Raw genomic sequence first — 17,842 nt, 5'->3', positions numbered from 1 at the left:
GATTTTTGGAAATTTCATGAATCAATGCTGGTCATTTACAATACAGTTCCAAATAGGTAACTAACTAGTGTATATAAAAATAAATGTTAGGACTCATTTTGTGAACAATTACATAATGCTCCTTTCTCCTCTCCATTCTCTGCTCCCTCTTTTGTCTAAGTTTAATGGTATATGATCTACACTCCCATCAGACAAGTCTGTTTAGATAGAAGCACTGATTCTTTACATATAAGTTTTTGTCATTGGTTTCAAAAAAGAAACAAGCAAACAAAACCAGGCAAACAACCAAACAAACAAAGCAATGGTCATAATTCAGTGTAGACCATCTGGAAAATTGTCTCTCACAAATAAGGAAAAATGATCATGGATTTTACAAAATTGTTCTTACTCTTATGGGAAATATCATATATGGGTGTCCTTAGCATGTTGATGCAGGCATTCAATGGACATCTGTTGATTGAATAAATACATAAATGAATGATGACTGACTGAGCATATCAACAGCTTTCCTTAGATATCCTCAAATGAGTCCATCTAGGGATGGCACTAATTTTGAACACAAGTTAGATAAAAAATAGTTATTGTGGTTTTGTTTGTTTGTTACCTAGAAAAGGACATATTTCCAAACACAAGTACCTTTCATCACCCTAGAATGGAATATCTTTTAGAAATAATGCAGAATGGTGAAAAGTAAGCACATTTGGTCAGCCTGAGGTATGGACTATATCCCTTAAGGAGTAAAATCAATCCAGTGTGCACTGCAATTTGGAATCATGAAACGACACAAAATCTCAGGTCAATGTGTTAACATACAAGAGTCAAAATACTGTCTGACTGGAAAGGAGAAGCCAACCATTTAAATTCCCTCAAAGCTCTGTGATGACCTAGATGGGTGGGATGGGGGTGGGAGGGAAGTCCAAGAGGGAGGGGATATATGTATACATAGAGCTGATTCACTTCATTGTACAGCAGAAACTAACACAACATTGTAAAGCAAATATACTCCAATTAAAAAAAACAAACAAACAAAGTATGTCTGCTATCTACATTTGTGCTCTATGTTTTCAACACACATTGTTCACCCTAGGATTATATAAAAATCCTAAATTAAAATTCAATCTAGTAACAAGCTGGCAAAACAAATAAAGCAACGTTGGAGTTCTCCAGATGCATACTGATTGCAGTTCATAGAATCACAGGGCTTTAAAACATCCTAAGAATTAAGCTAATATGTCCTCCCATACCAAAATTACCCTGTAATTTTCCTTATCCATAGACATTCATTTAATTGAGAGAAAATTGATAACATATTTTTGGTTTTAACCTTAATAGAAGAAATTTCACTCCAGTCTATTTTTATATTTAGCCATTCTCATTGTGAAGAGATTCTATCATAAGGTCTTGAAAGAGTCACATCTGATTACTAACATGTTTATCATTGGTTTTTGTTGGTGGAAAATACATTTCTTATATTCCTTATATTTGAATACTCAAATTATCTCTCGGTATTTTCTTCTATGGACTAAATAGCTTCTGCTTGCTTCACACTTCTGAAAATTGTCCTAATTCTTTAGCCATTTGGTGTTTAACATTATTAATTAACATAATTTTAGGCTTTACAGAGTTCCTAGTTAATAATTTAAAAACTGGTACCATTTAACCCAGAAGCCTATACCTATCATAGACAACACTATTAACTTTATTTGCACTATTTCTGTAAAACCTCATGTAAATCTAAATCAAATCGAAGTCTAAATCAAAACCTAATGTAAATCTAAATCTAATCAAAATCAAAGTCTCTTAACATGATATTTATTGGGCATTCAGAATGTTAGGATTTTGGTTTCAGGAAGCTTTTTGAAAATTAGAATGTTCTTAGCTTGGCTGAAGACTATTTTGTTTTACGTAAAAAAAGAAAATTATTCTCAATGTGAACGTCTTTTGAATCATAAATATGCTTCTTACCTGTGCTGCTGGATATATTAACATCAATACTGATATCAGATATTCCTCCTCCCTTCAGAGATGCTACACATGTGTATGTCCCAAAATCCGTGAATTTTAAATCAATGATGTCCAAGTTTGTCGTTCCCGGGGAGACATCCGGATCAGTCTGCGTAATAACCATCCGTTCAGAACTTCTTAATGGACGACCATTTTTAAACCAACTAAATGTTAACTCCTCAGAAGGAACAGCTTCTACTTGGCAAGATATTTTCACCTCACGCCCAATCTGGATGTTGTCATCTTTGTGATAAGGATCTGGTGTGATCCAAAATCGTCCTTTTTTTAATGCTAAAACATAAAAATTTCATAAGTTATTAGTGTTACTTTCATAATGTTAGGGATGCATTCACTCTAGGTAGTCATCTCTGGGCTGAAATAAAGTAAAACAAAATAAAGTAAAATGTACATATGTTTCTTCAGTTTCCAAGTAGTGTGCATATTAATAAACCTCATTTAGGTAATTTAGAAATAATCTAAAGACCTAAGTCACTTAGACACTCTAAAACTGATTTTTATAAATTGGATAATATTTTCCAGTAATATAAAAAATGCTTTAAATCTATATATGATACTTAAACATTGTTGCCATTGAATTTTGAACAAATGATGAAACATGCTTATATAAAGTCATTAGGTATTAGAGTTAAAAATAATTATACGGATCATTAAGCCCAATCCTTACCCATGTCATACTTTAATTATGGCACAATTTCCCAAATAACTCAAATATTGAACAAATTTCATATTAAAGAAAATTCTTCTAAGGTTGTATCTACATGCTGACCAAAACTAGTTTGGTAAAAATTCAGTCAGTTCATATTCATGAGGTATTTTCAATAGTAGTGAAATAACCTGAATTGAAAGAAACATTTTTTTCAAAAAATTTGCTATGATGGCTCTATTCCACCATTCATAGATGTCTCCAGTAGAAACTGTTTGCTGGCTATTTCATGCAGATGGCCAAAAGAACCTCTTGGCAGATGGCTTGGAAAACATGCTGTGTTTGTATCCTAACAGCAGTGCTTTCTGAGTCTAAGGTCAGTGCTGTTCTCACAACCTGTGTCAGTAATGATACCTACCAGAAGCTGCTGGGGGAGCATCTATTGGCTTCTTAAGGGCTCCAGTTCTGAACTCTGAATGATACTGTGTACTCAATTTGGAATAGAGTTTGTTCCTTTTTATGGCAGTTATACTTATATACACATCTTTCTCTTTTCCAACATCCTACTCATGTCCCTCTCCTTTAACATCACCATCCCTATATGATGAAATGTAGCATATGCAGTGAAACATAATTATCAGAATAAAATATTGTTCATTCACTTTTACAATTAAACCTAAATATATGATGACACTGGCAAAAGTGACGTGAATTTAGAAGACCTGCAGATATTGGAGGCCTTCTAACTGCATTCTGGGTAAACTTTCCTGAATTTAACTTGATTTTCCTCAGTCCAATAAAGGCCAGGAAATACCACGGAAATCTGTAGAACTATTTAAGAATGCACTAGAGATTAATACATTTTTAAATCTTAAAAAAATTATTTTAATTTTCTTTACTTTTCAGCCTCAAATATTTTCATCTGCTTTCTTGTTTGCATCTTAATAAGGAGAGAGAAATGAATATCAAAAGAAACGTTTATATCTTTCTTTTTATTCAAGAAATATTTATAGGGCTCCTGTTCAGGACTAGGCACTAGGCAAGGACCTTATAACATGAGATGAACAAAACAGACATAAACTTGACCCTCATGTATGGCAAATTGTATACTCATAACTTATAGTCCAGTTTATCTACCCAATGCATATGATACCTATGTCTAAAAAAAGATATGAAATGTTTTATAAGTTTGAAGAAGTCTGAATCTCAGAGGAGAATCCTCCAAAATATTGTTTAGAAAATGCACAAAGCTTCAGTCTTAATGAAAATACCGAAAGACAAATATTTAAATCACATTCTTATATTGTTGTTTGTTACATCTTCCAAATGCAACTTATGAAACTTATTTATTCCCAACCATAATTTTATCAGTACATGACTTTAGGGTGAAAACAGGAGAAATTATGGCATTCTATTATGTAGAGTCATATATTTATATTTTAATAGGGTGCTGAAATATATGACTTTATATCTAAAAAAGGAAATGTGCTGAAAATGTCCATATCTGGCTATATATTTAGTATAATATACTGTGCACATATAATTCAAATGCAACTAAATTTCTGTAGCACAAAGCAAATTATAAGATCATAGAATGTCCTTTACTTTTTTTAACAGACCTAAAAAAACAGTATGTCAAGGAGCATTTACTTTTGTTAGCATTCATAACATTTAAATGAAAGTTTCCTTTCATTTGGTAAGAATTTTCCTTATCCTGTTTCTATAGAGAAATAATAAAGCTAAAAAAAAGTTAAACAGACGAGTCATACTTTTCAAAGATAAAAATTTTATATATATATGTGTAATAGTTTCATATGGGGGTACATTTAGGATAAATTCCACTCCTAAGTTATATGTTGGTTGTCATATACAAATATGACAAAAAACTCTGATGTTTCAGTGATTAAAATTTATTGACTAGGCAGGTATTGTTTTCTAGCTTTGTTCTCTGTACAGTGACATATTAAAGTGATACTGATGTTGAGAGAACTGCAAGTTCATCAGGCAAATTAGATTTAAACTAATAAACAATCCAAAAGCCACTGATAAAAAAACAAGAGATCAATATCTATGTTACATATCATGGACTGTTTTATTCATGAGAAATAACTTTTAAAATCCAAAGTAAAAATATTTTAAATATTATAAATCTAATAATAAATTCAGAAATAAAATTAAATATGATATGTAACTATATTTTTGATAGACGGCAATATAAGCAAGTGGGCTTTTAAGAACGAACTCATTGACACAAATATTTGTTGATCTCAGTATCAGACAATTCTATGATTTGGCCAAAGTCAATCATATTAGTCTTTCAAATGACATATTCTGAAAAGGAAGAGAGGGACAAGTCTGTCTGGCAAGTGAGCTAAAGGTAGGGAATATCAGAATAAGTAGCATGGATCAACTGACTGGAGAGCCATCTCTTTGAGTTTCTTTTATGTTACTCCATAACAAAATATCTGGTTTTGCATACTGAACAGAAATGTTCTAAGGAAAAAAAAAAGTGTGTGTGTGTCTGTGTGTCTGTGTGTGTGTGTGTGTAGCCATCTGACAGTTAAATTTACTTAATTTTCTAATTTATTTTGGCTGCTCAGAAAACTAAGAGCATAGCTCTGTTAACTAGGCACAGGTGAATTAAGAACTTGAAACCCAATTCTAGTTTTTCATTTCTATGTGGTCCGATATGGGCAATTTAATTTTTATGGGTCAAGTGCATCATTTATAAAAATAGGAGGTGATAGTATTACGCTCCCTCTGAGACCCATTGTGAGAAATAGCTTATTAACAATAGTGTAGAGGTTTGAAAATATGAAGTGTTTAATATAGTTAATCAATGGGGAAGCAGGTTTCTTCGTTTATAATTAAACACTCTTTTCAGTGAACAATTTATAGTAGTTCATGCAATGTTAAAGTCATTTCCTGCTACCAGTTAAGATTTCAAATACTTAAAATCAATCTGCAATTAGTACCAGGGTATAACGGGGGTCCAACAGGCATAGCAAGACTCTATAGAACTAAAGAAATTCTATGGAAAAAGAGAGGAGAAATCCCTTTCCCCAAATGCAATTTCTTAGCCTGAATATAGAAAATCCTGTAACACCAGCCTGAGATAACATTAGATTTAGCTTAATGTATCATAAATTGTGATGGATGAACCTCAAAAGGTACTTGTTTAGTCCGGCAATGCATGTAAAGAACTGGCATCAAGCTGAGCCTCTGTTCTGGATAATCAGCTTAGAAACACTACAATATAACCCATAGCCTCCTTTCATAATATTGTGAGAACTGAATGCAATTGGCTCACATTCACTTTTGAGAGGTTACTTGCCAGGACATTCTAATTGCACTCACTAAAGTCCCTCCTACTTTGAGATGTACAAAGGTGTTCTGTGAATAGAATGAAACTAGTATATAAATGTAAGGCCACTGCAAAGATCTGGGTAGGGCTTGCTGCGGACCTTTCCCTAGACAGAAAAGTGGATTTTTGCCTATGAATGACTAAAGTTCTAAGGCACACTTCAATCATTTAAAATTAGATTACTTCTTGAGTTTATCCTTGAGCTAAAGACCACTGGCTTTGGAGAAGTCTAGGCTCATGGCTTCCAGGAATACAATATGCAGATAAAGACAAAGAGGAGGCTGTGAGATTGTATCTTTCCTATAGCTATAGATTTAAAATGATAAAATGCACCGATTGTCTGTCAGATGTTCCATGAATTATACAGCACATAATAGTCCGTATTAAAATAAAATTTGTAGATGGAACAAAAATAACATTAAATTAAATGACATTTTTTAAATGTTTTAAATTTTAATGACAAAGCATCTCTTTGGAGAGAAGAAATATCAGGTGTCAGCTTCTGAAACTCTGCTAAGAATTTGTTTCAGAAGGATGATGAGACACAGACTGACCATTGACCACCATTCCAAGTAGATAAATTAGTTAAAAATCTCCAAATACATCACTTCTTACAATCTCAGTAGGATTCTGGTCAACATGAAACACTGGCAAAATGTTGCTAAGAAGAATGAATCTAGAAATAATTAATAGTGTAATCAGAGAAATAAAAATTGATTTTCTATTCATGTATTCTCTGTTAAAGACAATAAAAATATCTGAGTGAAAAAAGTATTTGCTAGTCGTACTGGGTGCCAACTGAATAAAGAGCTGGAAATATATTACATCAGCAAAGCAACTTGAGGTAGTAAATGATAGTATATAGATATAACCTGTCCTATTATAATTAGATGCCTATCTTTCTCCTCAAGGGGACTGTGAACACCTGGAGAGTGGGCCCATGCCTTACTCTCTTTTTTGTCCCTAATCCTGAACCCGGTTCCTTGTTATAGTTGGTATTCAATGGTTTTCTTTAAAATCAATTAAACTTGACAAAGCATTAACTTTACAGATTCTAATTGTTTCCATTCAGTCTGATATGTCTATGTTAACTCTGTTTCTGTTTGGTAGTCTTATGTTCTGAGATGCATGGAGGGAAACAGGATAGAGAAAAAAGAAAAAAAAATGATGTCTTCAAGGATTTAAGGGTTTTGTTTTGGGAGCAAAATATATTTGATGAACTAACAGTATTAACATAGGGATGTATGTGAGGAAGGGAATTCTGTACAGAAAAACTCAGGAGACATCATTCCATCATACCTAGTGACTAGCTAGCTTTGTGTCCCTGTTATATAATGTGCCAGGGACATCAGCTATCAAACAAGATATCAGTTATTCATCCCTGCTTTATAAAGGAGACTGAATTTCATGCAAAAGGGCTTGTTTGCATGCTTTAGAGCTCAGTTGATAATTATTTCTAAGGAAATATGGAAGAAGGAAGAAAACTGATATCTAAACATAGTTATATTATCTAAAATAGCATTTGCCAAAACCTGTTTCAGAAAAATGTTAATAGGAATCATGTTAAAAGAAAGCAGAACGAACACAGTTTGAGGATTGACTGTGTAATGTAAGTAAAAGTTCGCTTTTCTGCAGAACTTTTCAGAGCTTTGAACATGCTAATATGCACATTGCAACATTCCTAGAGGGGCTGATAATACTTAACAAAAAACCCTTTATTTGTGGAACATCTTTCGGGACTAGCATCTCACAGAATAAAGTAAGAGAATCTATTAGTTGATGAAAATCATTGAAATGACTTTAAAATTAGACTCCATTCTTGATGTTTTAGTCATTTCCATTATGAGCATCACAAAATGATAGACAAGATACAACTCTCTTGTGAAAATAAAATTTATAATTAAAAAAACTAAAGGACAGGGGAAATGTCTAATGGCACAATGAATTTATAAAACATACTTCAGAGCCATCTAATAAAGTTATCGGCACTAACAGCAGTGTGGCTCCTTCCTTTCCCAAACAACCAGGATTTCTTAAAACTGAATTAACAGTTTGTTCCCATCTTGGAAATGCACATTTTGAAATATGCAAATAGCATGAAAAAGGAATTAAATGTATTAGCATCTGTATAATTTGCAATTATTGATATAAGTTAGAAAGACTTAATCTAGCTCAGTTGCTTGAGGAAATAATAATAATATTTATTTATTTATATTTTATGTTGTTATAAAAAAGTATTTAAAGTGTTATTATGAGAAGTATTAAAACTTCTAGAAGATGGATAGGAGGAGGAAGTTCTTTTTTTTTCTTATATACTGTTCAGCATTCTTATACTCACTTCCCTTTATCTAACAACACCAATCGCCAACCTATAGTCTGAATGAAAGTTCATTAATAATGCAAGAACCAAAAACTCATTACACCCATTTCCTAAAAGTAGTTTAAAATAGCACCCCTGATATTTTGAATGCACAATTAAATGCTGAAAGGAAGTTGGGGTTCTGTTTAACTGTCAAGTATCAAGGCTCTATTTATTTTGTGAATTTACTCAAAGCTAATTACTGCAGTTAATCATTCAAAATGTTCAAGCAAAGTATGGTTGAATTTTTGTCTTTTAATGTCCTTGCTCAATAGAATAACCGCAGGTAAGTATTTTGAGTAGAAATGAAAGGAAGAAAAAATCTTCTAGGGGGGCATAAATTTTGCTTTTTGATGTAAGCCCTTCCTTGAGAGATGAAAAAGTAGACTAAATTCATATTATTACTATCATCATTATTATTTTACCATTCTTATTTCAGCCCTATCTTAAGTAAGGAGTAAATATATATTAGCTATAAATTATCTAAGTGTCCATATAATGTCATAAATAGAAACAAACATTTTCATAGTATGGCTACTATGTAAATGGTATTTGACATAGTATTTCTTAGCACTAGTTACTTGAATAGGAGAATATTAATCAGCACAATTTACGCATCCTATGTCATTAAAAATCAGTAGGTATTTTGAGCTCACCTTTTCTATCAAATTAAATATATCCCTTCACTATGAGAAGAAGAACGAGTCCAGGATGAGTTATATTTTTTATTAGTTTTTAAAGACTTAGGACTAGAAACAGCTATAACATGAACTGCAGCTTAGAAAAGCCTGTGCTAAACATAGTTCTTCTGAAGTCTTTTTGAAAATAGTACATCCTTAATATTTATGGAATTGATCATGTAGTAGTGAAAACTGGATGAAAATAATGAGACTAACAAACTAAAAATTGTTCTTTACTTTTTTTGCTTTCCTTATTTTCTGTCTCAAAAGCTGTGGACTTTCTCCTTTCCAAAATGATCCTGCCCATCTGCCAACCTCTCTCCCTGTACCCTGATGCCATGCATTCTTTTGGTTATCCACTTTCTTTTGAAGTTTCAATATTTTCTCTTTCATATGCTATTTAATTTCAGAGTAGAAAGTTGTTTAGGTCACATCTAAACTTAGAAGACATTCCTTAACCTTAATAATCCTGCAAATTATTTGTAGCATTTTTCTTAAAAAAAATAGTGAAACACCAATTGCCTCCTTGTGTCACTATGCACTCATCCAATTTGACAGTTCACACCTTGGTTTTCACTGGTGCTATTCTGACACTGAAGTCTCAAAGGTTAGCAATAACCTCTTACTCAGTTAACACAAAGATATTTTCCAGTTCTTCTCCATGTTTATATCACTTGCATTTTGCACTTCATATCACTTTCCATTACTGATTCTTTCTTCCTTCTTGAAAATTCTTTCTACAGACTTCTATGACTAGGAAAATGTAATATTTAAGGAAATAAATTAGTTTGACTTTGCACATTTGCATCACAATTGTCATGACACACTTCCTAGTTCCCTACTTCATTTGAATTTCATCATTCAAACAGTAGTTGTAAAGTCAGTCTTTGTTGAGAAAGAAAGGATTTTTATAAATTATTTTGTCATAATTGCAGATCACAGAGTTTTTATATAATCGTCTACCTCCCAATTTGCTGCGCATGTTTAGGGACATGTGATCATTGTTTGTTTTGTTTCTTGACACACAAAAGATTGCAACATATTCAATTTAAATTAAAATAATGATTTAATCATTTGAATATATTATTTCATTTTTAATATTAAAGAGCAAGGAAAATAACCTAGGTATGTTGAACAACCAAATGAAAAATATCTGTACTCACTAGGAATTTATAAAAATTATCTTAACTATCTTATTATATTTTGAGAGGAGCTCAAGTGTCAATACCAATGACAAAAACCAACTAAACATTCCCGTCAGTGTGACTAAACATTAGACAGGTTTCTTCCTGACTCTAGGCCCCTGGTCTCCCTTTTCTTAGAGCATTTAACTTTAGAAAATTTTCAATTGTAGATGCCTTCTCTGCCTCTTTGAGATGTAAATCTTTTACAAGCCAGAAATGGTTTTCTTAAGGACCCAGGAGCCATCCGTCTAAAATGTACTGGCATACCTCAGAGATACTGCGGGTTCAGTTTCATATCACCGCAATAAAGCAAATATTCAAATAAACTGACACAAATTTTTTAGTTTCTCAGTGCATATAAAAGTTATGTTTACACTATACTGTAGTCTATTAAGTGCACAATTTAGCATTATGTCTAAAAAAAGCAATGTACATACCTTAATTAAAGAATACTTCATTGCTAAAAAATGCTAATCATCATCCGAGCCTTCAGCAAGTCCTAACATTCAGCAAGTCCATGCAATGGTAACGTCACGGATGACCATAACAAATATAACAATAATGAAAAAGTTTGAAATATTATGAGAATTACAAAAATGTGATACAGAGACACAAAGTGAGCAAATGCTGTTGAAAAAATGGCCCCAATAGACTTGTTTAATGCAGCATTGCCGCAAACCTTCAATTTGTTAAAAAAAACACAATATCTGCGAAGCAAAATAGAGTGAAGTGCAATAAAATGAGGTATGCCTGTAATCATCAGAAGAGATAGTACTTCTAATCCCAGTTTCTATAGGAGGGTAGGACCCTAAGTTTGAAAAGACCACTTAGCAAGCACAGACAGCTTAATCACATTCACCAACCTCCCCTAATGTCTTCTAGTACTTTTCCATTAGCTCATCCTAGTATTTAAAAATTCTCCGTCTTTTGTTTCAGCAGAGTTACATTTAATCTCTCTCCTCTAGTGCAAGAGTCGTGACTCCTTTTGCAACAGTCTTGAATACAGTCTTCTTTGCTGTTTTATCACGTGTCTGATGTAATTTTTCTTTTACATCATTATGGTCTTTTACATTATAGTCTTGTGCATTATTGAAATAGATGAAAACTGAATAACTCTAGGAAATTCACTGCTACAAAGTTTCAAATACTAAAGAAAATAACGCTTACGGTCACACCACACACACACACGTTGCAGTATGTTGTTCAAAGATGAAATGTTGCATGAGTACAAGTGTATTTGAGAGTTAAGGAGGTTAATTTAATCCCTTTATAAAGCTATGTTTCCTCCAATGTGGTAAGCCCTATTTAATCTTTAATGCCCTGTGGGTCTAGAATTTCTGATAATAGGCCACAGGACAAGACTCTGGGTTTGTGGGTTAACCAAAAGATGACAGGACTGCTAAAATGAAGTGTGAAGAGACTGACTCTAAAACTAAATACCTTTAATATGTATATTATAAAGAGAAATGTGTAATATTTCCCTTTTAAAAAGAACACCCTACATTGCTCTAGAAGTCTTTAAAGCAGATTTTAGAAATATATGTTATAGTTTTCCTTTTCTCTTTTTAATGAGAAAATTCTGGCAAATAAGCAGATGAGATAGGGTCAAAATGACGGTGGTATAGAAATGTTTTTATATCCTGTAAAATTGGTAGCTGGGCCATAAATTGGCTCTGATCTTTACAGGAATAAAAAAGAGGGAAATACTAATTTCATGTTTCATAGTATCTGTGAGTTCAAAATATCCCAACTCCTAACAAACAAGCAACAGACAAAAAATATTCTTGGTCCAGAGATCTGAGTAGAATTTATCTCCTGAACCTGCATAAATGAGACACACAACAAGCAGCATTTTAACCACATCCTTATGATGATCATCACAATGTAATTTACAGAACTAGTTGTCAATCTGTCCCTCAATTACAGGATTGTTAATTACATCAATTTATACTGGAACAAAGGAGTATGGTCCAGGTGCACAGGTGTTCAGGCTCAATTCAAAGATAAATCGAAAGATAGTGTTTCAGTGAGTATTAAGCAGTAGCGAATACAGGTTTATAGTCTATGAGAATGACCCAGGGAGGTTATCATTGGTGGTCATGGTGGGAGGGTGGTATTGCAGATGTTATATATTGAGGGTTATATGGAAATATCTGTTTTAAGTGTTAACTGACATAGATGTAAGATTCACATACTCTTAGAAAGGAGAAAAGCCAAACTAGGATGCAAGTTCTGTAAAGAGATGGATAGTGGGATACCTACGGACAGGAACAAGACAAAGGTCCACATGGTACTGAAATCCAATGAAAATACAACTTTAAGACGTAAAAAATGCTGAGTACTTTAAGAAAAAAATGGTTTCACAATATATCTCCCAGATCAAATCAACTGTTTGCATTACTTAGAGAATTGTTGGATATAAGCCAGTTCAGTGTTAGAACACATTTACCAGAAACAATGACTTCTGTGTTGGAAGAATTGCTCTTAACTCATTCTTCAAGGAAATGACTAGATAATAAGGCTAGTAATATATTAAAGGTATGCCTACTATTTGAAACTAAAACTATGACATCTATAGTTTAGAGCATTAGTATTTGAAGTGTGGATCCTAGACCAATAGCAACAGCTGGTCTGTTGGGTGCCCCTCCACAGCAAAACTATACTTCTTGGGGTAGGACCCAGCCATCCACATCTAAAGGGTTCACTGGGTGATTCCGATGTACTCTCAAGTTTGAGAACCACTGTCTTAGAAAACAATTATCCTTGGGAGTTCCCCGTCAGTCCAGTGGTTAGGACACGGCACTTTCACTGCCAGGGCCCTGGGTTCAATCTCTGGTCGGGGAACTAAGATCCTGCAAGACATGTGGTGCGCCCAAAGAAAACAACTGTCCATCCATTCTCCAGAAATGCAGAGACAGAAGAGAAGGAGACATGTCATCAGCTCATCCAGAGGATTACTGAGTTATTAAAGTGCATGCTAAAAGTGGCCACAGCATATCTTTTTTCTTTATAAGGCCCTCAAGAAATTGTTTACCCTGATTATGACATGTGAAATATTATTAAGGAACAGCTCCTGCAAGTATCAATAACAACAAGGTCTAAATTGACCTCACACAGCTTAACATGTAACTACGTCCTTTCCACATAGCCAAAGCCTGAGGAAAGGTTCACAAAAGCACTTATTATTTTTAGGTTTCTTCACAAAATGACAAAGATGTTAACAGTGGCCAATATAAAGTACCTTCCTCTTCTTTACCTAAGAAATTGTAACTCTTGAAGTATTAAGAATGTAACCAAATATCATGTAGGAATATCTAAAAAATGATTATGTTCATAATTTGTGACTGAGAGATTGATAGCCTGCCAACTTTCTTCTGAGAGTCAATGGCTTCTCAGAGAGTCAATGTAGGTAACAGTGAAGAGTAAGTACTCTGAGGTCAGACTGTCTAGGTTTCAACATGATTTCATCTTTTATTAGCTGTGTGACCTTGTGTAATTTACTCAGTCTCCCAAATCTGTAAAATGGAGATGATAATAAAATTAATCCATGAAGCTCTGAGTATGCTGATACCGCCACTGAGTAAGCAAATGGTAGATGTCAGCTGCTTTCTATTCAGTGTCACCTGAGCACTCACAACACATCTATTGCTCTGCTTGCTGCCAAAACAGTGCAAAGATGAAGAGGCTAGTGGTGGAGAAAAGCATAGAAATAAATAATTTTATATACAGAGCAATAAAGACAAAGATTCACTGTACTAGGTATTATGGAAGGGAACACTTAAAAAAAAAAAGTTAGTTAACATGAAGGAGGCAGGGAAAGCCTGAGAATTCGGGAGGAAAGGGAATACAGGGGATTGAAGATGCTGAGAGGTCATTTCAGAAAGAATTTTACTGTACCAATAATTGGGTCTAGTTCAGCTTTCTCTAACTCTAGCAAATCCTCTCATGATTCCACAAATTGTATTTCTCTGTGATTTCAGCCATTCACATCCATTCTCCTCTGGTCTCTGAGGATACAAGTTTGGTCCTCCTTTCAGGGCTAATGTCTTAAACTGTGCTCCTGATCTCAGCCCCAGCTCTGTATGGAATATCGCACACCTTCAATTTTCTCCTCTCTTTTTCTCTTAAATTCTCCCTCACCTTCCCTTGTATCTATAAACATGATCAGAATCCCCTCATTAATTACAACAAAACAAAGCAACAACAACTAATAATGCAGAGAACCTGTCTTCAACTTCTTTATCTCATGGGAGTTACTTCTTATTCACTCTCTTTTGTTTTCTCACTGTCAAAACATTAAGATATAAACCACTCACCTTTAACCTCTTCCAATTAGATTTGATTCCCACCAGTAGCACAACTTTTAACGGTTGACCATTTGTTTCTAGCTAGTCAGACGGACTCTATTTCCGTTTCCTTTGTCCTGAATCTGTGCTCCTCTTTTCTCTTCTCTGTAGACACTATCACTTCACAACTTGCTTTTCCATCCATAGTTTCTGTCTCAGCACAGATGCCACCTTAGTAAAACCCTCTGCACCCACCTCACTGAGTTATACTTGCTTATTTCCAAACACCTGCTAGCTTTCTAGGTGATGCAGCACTTCAGAGTCCATGGGCCTCAATTAAAACTTCTTTTATCACCACTTTAAGGAATATCTGTGTGACTCCCCTTTTTAATCTATTAAGAGAAATACATATTTGAGATCATACTATATGGACCAGGAACCTTTATTTGGAGGTCCACATAAAATTTGGGAACAAATCAATGAGAATTTTATGAAGCTGTTATTCTAAAGATTCTCTCAAAATTTATTCTCCTGAATCCACTCCTTTGACCTAGGTGATGGAGCAATACATTAGCCTCATATGTTTTGTTTCATTACATGATAACAAAATAAAGGATTAATTTGAATTTAGCTGATCTGGAAAATATTTCCTTACCTGAACATCCTGCACAATTCTACTTTCTTTTTTCTTTCCTTTTTTAAAAATAAACATTTTCTTACAGCAAACTTAAAACTCATCCAGTTGGAAACTCAGAGAAAACATTTTGGATTTACAAAAAGGTTTTTCTGTTGAAAATACATCATCTTAGGGCCACAACTTTAAAACATTAAGCTTTTTAAAAGCATTTACTCTAAAATATATTACATACATCCCTGCTTTTTTTAGGAAAGGAGCTGAAACATAATTTTGCATTTTCTTGAAAATTTGAGGGCTATCATCAGCAATTTACTTTACTTAACTCATAGTTAGACACTAAGTACTACTAATTATGACAGAATTACTTTTTTTCTTTACTAAAGGCTACAGACAGGTACGTATTTTTAGTCTGTGTCAGTTTCTTTTTGGTCTCTTATTTTCTTTATTGATGACTATCAACTCTTATTTCCACTATCAGCATAGAAACGTTAGTGCAACAACTTTTATTCCTCTCCTAATTTGTTACTTCATCTCTTTTACCAAAGATATATGTGAGGTTTATCGCATGCAGTTGTGCTCTTTCTTTCCATAGTTATATTTTCTGTTATTTTGGGGTTTTCTTTTGTTGTATCTCAATTCTTAGTTGTGTTCTTTTGAGTTGGTATGGTTGCTGTATATGTGTAATTATCACTTTGCACTCTCTACATAGTGGGACTTAACATAATTTAGAGGTTGCTGCTTACTTATTTATACCTTGCCATATTCTAAGAAGGATCTAAGGGACTTACAACATTTATTGTTAATATACTGCATCTTGCAGTAAAAACAACAAGAAACAAGGAAGCAATGATTAAATCAAGTTAGGAAAATAAGACAGAGCCAGAGTGAAGTTGATATGAAAAAAAAATACAGTAAACCTCTATGTAGTTACTTAATCACAGCAAGACAGAGATTATATACTAAACATTATAGCAGCCAAAATAATGAGGAAAACAGAGCCAATTATAAAACTGACAGTATCTTTAGAATAAAAACAAAACAGTTGTACAAGAGAAGTACAACCATTCCTATGCTCCTCAGAAAAAGAGTACAGGATAGAGTAATGAACAATATCTTTGAACAGTTTCTTATGACAAATAGGGAACAACTTTGGAAGGCTATTTCTTTTTAAAAAATTGCTCAGTATAGGCTTAAAACATCAAACCAAGGGGAATTCAGCAAGGAGGATTCTAATATGTGTGGGTTGTGGCAATACTCTATGATATGTCAATTTAGGGACTGATTTTAGAGCACTGAGCCAGTGGGTTCTTAACTAAAAGTAAGCATCAGAATCACAATGTCTGAGTCACATACCCCAGTGATTCCAAGTAAGCTACTTTAGGGTAGAGTTTGGGGATCTGCATTTGTAGGCTACACCACGGATTCTGATTCATGCATCGAGATGAAAACTACTGACCTAAAGGAAGAGTTGAAAAACAGCCTACCTGAACTCCTCCATATATTTGATATTCTTAATCAAGATTCTGAAAGATACTGAGAAGCAATAAATTTGTGGTCATAATCCCTGACAAGTAACCACAGGGCAACCAGTCTATACTGACAGTCAACTACAGAGCCAGATGCTTCAACAATCAGCTAAGCCAAGACAGCCTCCCATAAAAACTGTGGAGCTTAAAAATCACTGCTAAGTAGAAGCTTACCCTAAATTAGCTCAGAGTCTTGATGACATAAACTCCTTAGAATAACAACATATGAAATAAAACATCTGTATCAAATGTTTAAAATATAAATCCAATTTAGATGTTAGTACAGCCCAACCTATATAACTGTTTGTTCCTTCTCAAATTTGAGGGGAAATTATTAAGAGAAAACCTTAGATGACTTCTCTCACATATTTTTCATGACGGAGATTATCTTTTAAAAGTAAATTTTTGAAAAAAATTATGTTGACTACTCGGCATGTCAAATATGTGACATTTGCTTTCCTACTTCTTCATAGGTCTGTAGCCATTATCATACATTAATCCTTCCTATCATACATTAGTCCTTCCTATCCAGGCTGCATAACATATCAAAATCATTCAGGACATTGTACTATGGGCAGTCACTAATATTTGATCAGCATTTGGCACGCGTGAAGAGACATTTCCGAACTTCAACACAGTTACTTAATCTTGACTTGACATAAATCTTCCTTAATGAAGGACTCTCTATAATTTGTACATTGTTTGGGTGATTTTTTAGCCATTGAAGGAGGGTACTAATTAGGATAATACATGATGGAAAAATCGTGTTGATAATGTGTCATTAATAGATTGAGAGATGCACAAACTACTAATTGCTCCAAAGAACTAAGCCACATTTAATTCTCGCCTTGATTATAATGTTTCTGTTTGCTATATAGAGAAAAATTTAAGCAATAATGAAATTTCATTACCGCAACCTTTTAGAAAGCAGAGAAGCTCAGCATGGAATTATGTTTTTATTAAGTATACCTTCATTCTGAACATTACTTGAGGTAGAAACTGGCACAAAATAATATTGGAATGCAGGCAAATCAAATATGAAAAATATAGATAATTTATGGTAGCAGTATTTTAAATTTGATAATAAAGCTTAGTGATAAGGACAGCCAAATTATCTGTCCCTCAGTTTTACTATAGA

The 17,842-nt window shown here is 33.6% G+C and overlaps 1 protein-coding gene across 4 annotated transcripts in view; it reads right to left on the bottom strand.

Moving 5' to 3' along the window:
* MDGA2 (MAM domain containing glycosylphosphatidylinositol anchor 2) overlaps positions 1–17,842 on the bottom strand; it is an 830,366-nt gene that overhangs the window by 224,058 nt on the left and 588,466 nt on the right. For 3 of the 4 annotated variants that reach the window (XR_014242273.1, XM_082383804.1, XM_082383803.1), the window contains exon 7: positions 1,966–2,295. The exons of the other annotated variant lie outside the window; for it this stretch is intronic. Coding sequence is in view for 2 of the 3 variants with exons in the window: in XM_082383804.1 (XP_082239930.1) it covers positions 1,966–2,295 (330 nt within the window). In the remaining variant the exon portion in view is untranslated. The remainder of the gene's footprint in view (positions 1–1,965; positions 2,296–17,842) is intronic. 4 annotated transcript variants of the gene reach the window in all.

Source organism: Balaenoptera borealis, assembly GCF_965194805.1.
Source record: "Balaenoptera borealis genome assembly, chromosome: 3".
Classification (NCBI taxonomy): Eukaryota; Metazoa; Chordata; class Mammalia; order Artiodactyla; family Balaenopteridae; genus Balaenoptera; species Balaenoptera borealis.
This window is presented reverse-complemented; position numbering and strand designations above follow the sequence as displayed.